At 36.2% G+C, this 9,935-nt stretch overlaps 1 protein-coding gene across 2 annotated transcripts in view; it reads right to left on the bottom strand.

Annotated features, from left to right (window-relative positions):
- Positions 1–1,253: 1,253 nt before the first annotated feature.
- LOC143368864 (serine/threonine-protein kinase PLK1) overlaps positions 1,254–9,935 on the bottom strand; it is a 53,745-nt gene continuing 45,063 nt past the window's right edge. For both annotated transcript variants that reach the window (XM_076812048.1, XM_076812058.1), the window contains exon 8: positions 1,254–8,552. In XM_076812048.1, the coding sequence (XP_076668163.1) occupies positions 8,209–8,552 (344 nt within the window). In that variant the 3' untranslated portion in view covers positions 1,254–8,208. The remainder of the gene's footprint in view (positions 8,553–9,935) is intronic.

Raw genomic sequence — 9,935 nt, 5'->3', positions numbered from 1 at the left:
AAAATTCTGCGTCTCTTCGTTAAACAGTCACTGTCTCCAAACATCTGCGCCACTTCCCGCTCTTTGATTTGCTCTCCGGAGACGTTACTGGATGAAAATAGTCTTGGAAAAATGTAACAATAAATAAACAAAATTTGAAGTCTTCCTATATCTACTGCGAATTACTTTTTTATTCCTGTTACTTTAAAAATAAATATAATATTGAAGCGAGATTATTTCCAGTATTATTCCTTTCATTCATTTTTATATAATATCATTCAGTATAGTATGTCCTCCTCTGTACTTGGTTACAATAGCATGTCCAACTTCCAAGCATTATTGTCGAGTTATTATTATAATTTTGCAGATTCTAACTTATACTACTAATTACATACTGTCAGTGATACCTATATTACAATAATAATATATTGTAGTAACAAATTGCATTGTATTTAAATTGTCAGATATTTGTATACCAGCAATTTAGAGTTTTTATGTAAAGCTTATATTATAGAAATGAAGGGGACCTACAGGCTTGGATAGAATTCAAGGGGATGCACAGGCTTGGATGGATAGAAATAAAGGGGATGCACAGGCTGGCTTGGAGGTTGTCCAGAGAAGATTAGATAGATAGATAGACAGAGCATCTTGTTTCGCACAAGTTTCTGTAAATTTGTCAAATAAGGTAAATCGACAAAAATTGTCGAAAGACATAGCATTAAGAATTATTAAGAAAATAGATTATTTATGGTGAACTGCTTGCAATGTATATAGAGCAAGTCACATTAGTGAAGAAAGTATGCTGAAAACACATCTCCCTTGATGATTTTCAATCTTTTGTGAAAGACATTCGTAATACTTTAATAAAATCCACAGTTCGCATGGTTCTATAGAGTCCCCTGATAGACAGATCTGGGCAGCAGAATCTGACGTCAGAACTGCAGCAGTCTGTGTCCGCATTTGGCTGCGTTCTGATGTGCAGAGCCTGTGGTGCAGAGCCTGATGTCAGATGGACAGCAGATCGACAGCAGATTTCGCCGTCTGCTAGGCACAGCAACAGCGCCATCTGAGGTCCAGAATTACCAAGCAATTGCCTAGCAGACGGCGAAATCTGTTGTCGATCTGCTGTCCATCTGACATCAGGCACTGCACCTCAGGCTCTGCATATCAGAACGCAGCCAAATGCGGACACAGACTGCTGCAGTTCTGACGTCAGATTCTGCTGTCCAGATCAGTTTCAGATGTAGGTAAATAGGAAGATGAATCGCAGAGAATGAAGCAATAATTTTATACTATATTTCCGGTAAATAAGTAGATTTATATGTACATAGGGTATATTTAAGTGTATACACGTGAGAGAACGAAATAAAATCACATTAATCGTTTTAAATTAATTCTTCCCAGATGACTATATGTCGTGAACATACCTTGTCAAAATCGCAACTTCATAGAGCGTTTCAATAACGAAACGCTGATCTCCACCGTATCCAACTCTATCGTTAGCCATCATACTCTATGCACGCATACAGCAAGTTCTAAAGAGACGTACCATATTCGACGCATAAATGTTTAAACAAAGCGTTCAAAAGGAATAAGCAGAAATGCTTATAATTTTAGATTCCGACATTGTATATGTACAGTAGATTCTAAATATTCTGTACACATGCATAGAATACGAGCGAATAATATACGGACACTCTGTCGCATACGTATCTAAACCTTTGATTTTCCTCGCATGAGATGGATAAATTAACGAATCTGAGATCCTTAGCATCGATTGCCATTTAGTTGAGCGAAACACGTGCAAAGTTCCCTGGCGATATAAAGTATCGATAAAAAATAAATCATAGCTAGCAGTATAGAATTCGAAACGATCCAGGCGGGTCGACATCTTGCTCGCTCAAAAGTAAATTACCCTACGTATAAATGAGTAGGCGAGTTATCGTTAATGGTCATTGTACTAACAAGTATAATATAATTAAAGTAGGTAATAGAACCAATAATATTATCGGAAGCGATGATATTAGTAACGAGAATAATGATAACATAATAATAATTATAATAAAAGTGCTAATAAAATTAATAGCATTGCTAATGTACATCACAAGTTCTATGATAACTCATAATGACGTTACAAGGAAATATGTAATCCCGAAACGCAGTTACGTTCACTCGGGTTACAGCGGCAGTCATGCTGTAGCTGCGCATCATTGTACGAGAACAAAAGTTACAGGTTCCATACGAGATCTGTGTCGACGAGTCTTTACAACACTGATTTAGATGCTTCTCATTTTCCGAAATTTTCACAACACGCACATTTCGACGACGAATTTATCAGGAAGGAAAAGATAGAATGCGATTAGAAAAGCGTCGTAATATATGTAACAAAAGTTTCATCGCTATCGCATGACTCGGGTTGTCGCGTTTCATAAACGCGTGCGTGCACCAGTTTCGTTACTTGCGCTGCTGCGAGCTGGAAAGTAAATACGTGTTAGCGACGTTGCTCGATTTTGATGGAAGCATCTAGCGAAAATTTTACGCAGGAAATTGCCAATAACAGTATCGATGCGTGGCGATGTTTAACAAGTGTACTCGTAATAAAAAGTTACAATAGTAATTACTACTACGAATGATAATAAATAGCGTTATCTAACGTAACAGCCTGAAGATACAGCAGCAACACGCTGCTGCGGCGTTAACCGATGGCAGTGATTACCCTTCTTTTCGCTCTTATCCTATCGAAACGAAAAACGACCGTGACTAGGGTTACTAAGAATCCTCCGATCTCTTAGTTGAGCACGTGCGAATTAGTCGAAGCTTCGTATAGCTCGACTTGGCATTCAACGATACCAACAAGTAATTCAGGAGTGTCAATTGTTTGAAAAGTGTTACAGGAAGCTACAGGAAGCTCGGCACTTTGCAAGCTGTAAACGGTCTACTGATACTTCGAGTACTCGGGAGACTGATAGATAGCGTTAAGGTAAATTTATAGACGCGTATTAAACATTATAACATCCTAAGTTGAATAGCATCGTTAAGTCGGTCCGACTCGTGCAACGAATTTAAACACCCGCGTGCAAATTAAAAATCGAACCCGGAACGATGTCCAATACGACGCAATTAACCTAAATCGCACCTGCCTAGTTTTTAGGGTTCCACCGCAGAGGTGTCAAACGAGTGACAATTTCGAACGGTCATACTGTATCGAACCGTATTAAAAGCACGTGGGAAACGGCACCGTTAAATACAATTCGTATATTACCTATATACGCACCACATACGCTATCATGCGTGCACGTGTTGCCGCCCGATTCGAAGATACACCGTGTCAAGTATCGTTCGAATGAAGCGCAATCTGTTAACTCATCATTCTTCTTAGCACTCGTAACAACGAAATTTTAAGTTAAATTAAACATCTGATTCTCGTGATTTGGTGTTTGTTGTGCAATTTGGTAATAGCATCTGACAAACTACAGCCCAGTTTATGAGAATTCTAAATCGTGGGGCCACGCTAATCAGTTTGAACATGAAAGTTCGACCTTTGATGCTTTTAATACCTTGTGGACAGTTCCCACGGGTTTTACCACGTGTCACGAAAGGGAAAGGTGCTGCGATACAGCGGGATTGGGCCTTGTTAGCGGCCAGTCGACCAAAATCATTAGAACTAATAGCTTTGATTGATGTACAGAGTGATTCGCGTAACTTGTCCGCCTCGAAAAACTTCTGAAGTATGTGTTCTATGAAAAAGTGTTTTATATGAAATGTTTTTTTTTAAATGACCTATTTGTTTACGAGATATCAAGTGACCTTGAATTTTTTTAAATGGGATGCGTACCTTTATGTATGAAAATTTAAAGCAGCATTAAGTTTTCTATAAGAAGGTATTATTAGCCTTATTTATCTTAAACCTACTAATTAGCAAGATATTTGCAAGAACGTTGTTCATGGTCTCACTATTTACAAGGAGAGATCCTGAATCCGGAAATTCAATAAATTCTGAAACTTTGTGAATATGTAGGGGATTTCCTCCTGATTCCAACGCAATTTTTGCTTGCTGTCCAAATTCACTCTAAGGGGGTGAAAGTGGTCCTTTAAATTCCGGCTATTTTCCGATTTTGTAAGAACTGTAAGTTGCCAAATGATAGTCCTAATTAAAAGAAGTAACTTTTGTCTTGAAATCTTTTTTGTATCTCTTACAGATTGCGAGTTACAAAATAAAATCGAGAAATAGCCGAATTTTCAGGGGATAATTTCGCCCCCGCATTATGAATTTGGACAGCAAAAAAATGGAAATCCTCTATATATCTACAAAGTTTCAAATTTTGTTGAATTTCTGAGCTCGGGGATCTTCTCTTGTTAGGTAGATGCTTAAAGTGATGCTCGTTCACCTCCATACACCTGTTATTATTATTAGATTTAGGACAAATAATGCTTGATACTTATAGAAGAATCACTACTTTTTAAAAATTTAATACTTTAGGAGTTATTTTGAGGTGGACAAGTTACGCGAGTCACCCTGTATAAAGAATAAAAATACGAGATTTTTCATCGAATAAAGAAATACGCGTTCACAAGGGCGTCCGGAGAATTTTTTCCAGGGGAGGGCAACTTTGTGTGATGGTAAAGAAAAATATACCCCTCTCGCTTTTTTAATCCATTTATAGTGCCAATTTAATCAAAAATTTAAAACCGAAATTTAAAAATATTACCTTTTCTCATATAAACTTAATAAAGATCAGTTTTTAAAAATAAGCGATTTTTTCTCAAAAGCCAGGGGGGGGGCAACTGCCCCTTTTGCACTCCCCTCCGGACGCCCATGCGCGTTCAGTACTTGATGTACTTTTATGCACGCTAATTGCGCCCACAAGGTGTTAAAACAATAAAGGTATCGATAGTATTGTAATCAATACCTAAACATGTAATGTTTTCTGAATTCACATACCTACAGAGTGTAAAACAATTATATTTCGCGGGTTTCATAATTGAGTAGAGAAAGAGGTCAAATGTTTTTTATTTCAACGTGTTCTACTCGTTGAAGGGATAAAAAGTGTCAAAGGAACTATTTTCCAAACAATGAATACAAAAAAAAATCGTTCCATTAACACTTTTCATCCCCTCCATGAGTAGAACACGTTAAACAAGTGTGTAATCACTTGTAAAAGCCGCAACAAATAAGCTTCTTACACTCCGTACAAAGTGGTACAATCATCTTTGAATATTTACGAGGCCTAATGCGGTTAACGAGTGAGTCATGCGTCGTACAATCCCGTCAAACGAAATGAGTGATCGAAACGTTTGGCACGAAATTCACCGAACCCCAAATTTTTGCTGCATACCGTCAAGATTAACGGTACTGTTTCAATATACCCTACGCGTGTTTAATTATCTATAAAAAATGTCACGATTGATTTAAACGTTCATGCATCACGACCATTTTCAAAAGAACAGCTAAGCAGCACTGCGCTGCTTTTACGCCAATTCAATTGGTCCACTTAACGTTACGTTTTCATTCCTGCGAGTATCAAACCGTAGATACAATTTGAAATAATTTAAGACAAGGCCATCCACTAAAAGCCACCAGTTTGCGTTTGCAATCTTTCATTCGTCTCTCTCTTTCTCGCCAATCTTTCTCATAGAGATTAGAAATTAAGCTTCCATAAAGCAAATGGATCCGAGATCTAAATTTACAATTTACATTACAGACAGACTCTTGTTTAATATAGGCACTTGGATTACGAATGTTTGGCATCATTTGAAACTGTCTCTTTCAGTACCTACATCTACGTTTCATTTAATGAAAGTCTCTTTTTTGTTGCAGTTTAAGCATGTTTTTGTTAATACAATGTTACGTACTAATGTATTCCATTCCCTCGATCTTCGTACATTTTAATTGCGTAATTAAAGTCGTGTAATTCTTGTCTCGTTCTTTAACAATTTACTTTGCTATTATATACTAACAACGTTGATCCAGAGCATAATGTTGGGCAGCCCTGACCTAACTTTTTCACGGCAAGAATAATTGCGCTACGATTTATCACCGTTACACGAAAACAAACGTCATTATAAAATGCTCACAATGGTTCAAAGATTGGTTGGAAAAGACATCTTGGAAGCACGCTTTTTATCATAACGTAACGGGTCGACTAAAATAGATATACCGTGTTTAAATAGTATCACATAAATTGAATGTTTGCTGACAATTAAGCGTAAGTGTGATTTGATGGGAACTGAAGGTTTATGAAAAGACAAATACGAAATGCGTGTATTGCACTTGTTGGAAGATTTACCATTTCAAACTTCAACTTGCCACTCTTACAGTAATTTATTTCCAAACTGTAAAACGTAAATAAACTTAACGTTTGAGTCTGGTGTAAGGTAAAAAGGTATACATTTGAAAAATAGTAATAAAGAAGCAACGAAGGTATAATTCAGGAATTAAAACGAAGATTCATTAATTTCTTTTACTCGATGCAAAACTAAAAAGTATTATTGCACCGTGCAAAGTTTACGACTCGAAATATATTAGAAGATCGATTCTCAAATGTTCGCTGAAAATAAAAATCGTCGTTCTCAGACACTCTCCTGAATACACTTTATCCATATCTTTTAGGTGCATCGATTGGGGGTAAGTATAGGGTTCAGACCTTTATAAAGTACTGTAGGTGTAGCAAGTGCATACACGATAATGTGTTCGGAGTTGCACTCATTGTCAGTAATCATTAGAACTTCGAACTAGTGTGCGTGTATAGTTCACAGCAGAACTGTAACACAATTCTTGCCAAATGCAAATAACGCGACTGTTCGAAATCAAACCTTTACTTGGTTCTCTTCACCGGTGCTGTCTACGAAAGTTTGTTATTCGTAATTGAAAGTCCCATGGAAACAACCCCTACAGTGGTTACAAAACATTTCAAGGAACAAAAACGAGATAAGATTGTGGCCCTCCTTCTGAACGTCTGCATCAACGATTCTCTGTGAACTATTTGCTGATCCCCTCTAATCACGTACAAAACATAATCTATCACAACTTTGTTACGTCTCGTAAAAGAAATAATCGATCGCAAAATTTGAACATGGGGCACCGAAGGTACCTGAGGTTTTCATGACCCAGGCTCTTACAATTAATATCGTAGTTTAGAGTCTCTGGGTGTAAACCTTGTCCTTTTTGTAAGTCTGTTCATCAGAGATTTGATGACTCACAGAGTCAATTGGGATACACTTTCAGAAGGAAATGGTCTACACCAAGAAGGCTGAAACAGTATTAATATCGCGAAGCTGACATCCGTGTACATTTATTAAATAATGTCTTTCTTTCAGCTGCACTCGCTGCACCTCGAATTTTGTTAAATTTCTAAACTGATTCGATGGGACATTACCAACAACTATTCCTTGAATCTCATTCGTATGAAACAACGTAGTAAACATTAGATCTTTTTGTATGACGTTAAAGCACTTTTACAAAATTATTTTCATCTTTTTTTTCAGTTTTCAACTTCGCTATCTCATATACTATGGACTATTTTACTTCATTAATCTTAATATACAAAAATATTTACGATAATCTAAAATTAGTACTTATTATCTTTAGACGTTTCTTTTGTATTAACATTATATAATAAAATATATTATTAAGTGTATATTCCGTACGCCTACTTTAGCATTCATTAGACTTTTCAATATTAATAGAATTCTTCGAAACTGAGACAGGACTGTTGCGAACAAACATTTCATTCGTAGATGCAATGCTTTTCGTTCAATGCAGAAACTCAAGTATGCGAGATAAACTTCTTCAATATAATGAATATTTTTTGATAATTCGATAACAGGACAGTTCGCTTGCAACTGATTTATCGTAGAAATTAAATTAATATAATTTATCTATTCATTTCTTAGGTAATAAAATGTACATAACAAAACACACGACGGTCTCTTACCGATCGATTTGCTTTAAATAAATCCACTATGTAGTTTTACACGTTACAACAAAATTTATGCAACAATGATAATTAGTCGGCAATTTATATCCACTTCAGATTTAACGTAAATACCTCTCTTATACTATCAAATTTAACAAATCCTTCTAATCAGCAATCTTCAAAGGTGTAACATAAAGCAATACGTTAAGCGTTTTGCACGGGTGCAGCTGGCCGAAAGGGAAACATCATTTTTTAGGTGAAACGAACCTCAGCCTTTCGACGAACATTGCACTTTGTGGTGCGTCTTTGATGGTCAGGCGATAGTGTTGTTATGCAGTTCTGCGAACTCTCTGGACACTTTGCACACGTAATACAAACGTTCGTAGAGATCCGGCGTGCAGCCGAAATCCCTTAAATCGCTCAGCCAATAGGAAGAGGTACGCCTAGTAGTGTCGATGTACGTTATCAAGTATTCTCTACTAGGCGACTCCTGCGAGACAACCAACTTGGTGTGATCCTCGAAGAAATTCACTTGCAGAAGAGGTACTGTCAGTTCCATCACGATTGTTTTGTCAGTTCTCAGCCACCGTCTCATTCGCGGTACGAACGCGTTCTTCGACGGTTTTGGGGCCACTCTGTATTCCTTAATTTCACCTCCTTCAACAATATTAACGAACAATTATGATTACGTATAGATGCGTTGTATGTGTCTACGAAAATGAGTTGGGGGGTTAAATATGATGCTAAATGGATGTATGTACAAGGTCTGTGGAAAAGTTTTGTCGCTCTTATTCGTGACCTAATTGGGTCGTCACGAAGAGGGAAAGCTGCAATTGGTAGCTTAAGGGGGTATACCCGTTTGAACCCTCGGAATATATGTACATTTTGTGGATTTTTTTACAAGTCAACGGCTTGATGAAGATTTCCCGTTTTTTTTACTATCTTTACATAGTATTATGAACTACTTAAGAAAAAAGTTTCAGTTAAAAAACTATTGTTTTTCGGAAGTTATGCATACATATCCGAAAGTCTCTCGATTTTAGACGGCTAAACGGTGGGCCTAAAAAGTGTAACGTTACGCATCAAATTTGGAATTTCTTCTCAAATACGCTATTTGATTTCTAATACTTATGAACGCCAGTCTACATAGATTCATCGCATTAGTTATTTATCTTTTACAATGGCTCACAGTGGCGGATTTGCCCGAAATCATGGCCAGAAATAATTTTTCTTTATTTTAAGACTCTGTGAATTGTACTTCATTTGTCAAATATCAGAGCATGTGTTTCCATTAAAATTAATGTTTAATCTGCAAATTCTCTAAGAGATATGCAACTTCAAGCTTAGTAGCGTTAGAAAATGATATTTTTTTTAGGGAAAACTAGAAATTATGTTACGATTTATTGTCGATGTAACAAGATAATCTGTCGACGTTGGTATTATCTAATATGCTCGAAATTCATATTTACATTAATTGTATTATTTTTTGAATATCTCTACAGCTGTGGTAGATAAAAATGCAAGGCCTATATACATATGTATTTTCTTTCTTTGAGCGAATAGTCGTGTATCAAGCGAAATCAAACTTCGATTTCTTTTTTAAAGTAAAGTTTAAAGGTCACAGAAATTCTGATTGAAATTAGCTGCGACAATCTCACGCCCGTTCTCGCAGATTTCTAAATATGTCCAAAATTGTCAGAAATTCTTAATTCTGTAGTTAAAAAGTAGTTCGTATGTAATTGCATCTATTCAACAGTGTATTATAACAGTTATCATTTACGATTAAACCACGTAGAATGTTTTATACAATAGTATAATTAAAAAAAAATTCATTAAAAAGGTACATGAATATTTTTCCAAAGTCATGTTATTGTAATTTATTTCAACAATTTACCATAGATTTGAAGATATTAGTTTTAGCCACGAGTTCGGGCAAATTCTAAGTAAAATTATATAACTAATTAAAAGAGCGACAGAACTTTTTTACGCTATAACATCCTGCCTTCTTATTTCTTAATATATAAAAAAAACCGTAGTAAA

Source organism: Andrena cerasifolii, chromosome 1 (assembly GCF_050908995.1).
Source record: "Andrena cerasifolii isolate SP2316 chromosome 1, iyAndCera1_principal, whole genome shotgun sequence".
NCBI lineage: Eukaryota > Metazoa > Arthropoda > Insecta > Hymenoptera > Andrenidae > Andrena > Andrena cerasifolii.
Note: the sequence above shows the minus strand (reverse complement) of the source record. Positions and strands in the feature narration are given on the sequence as shown.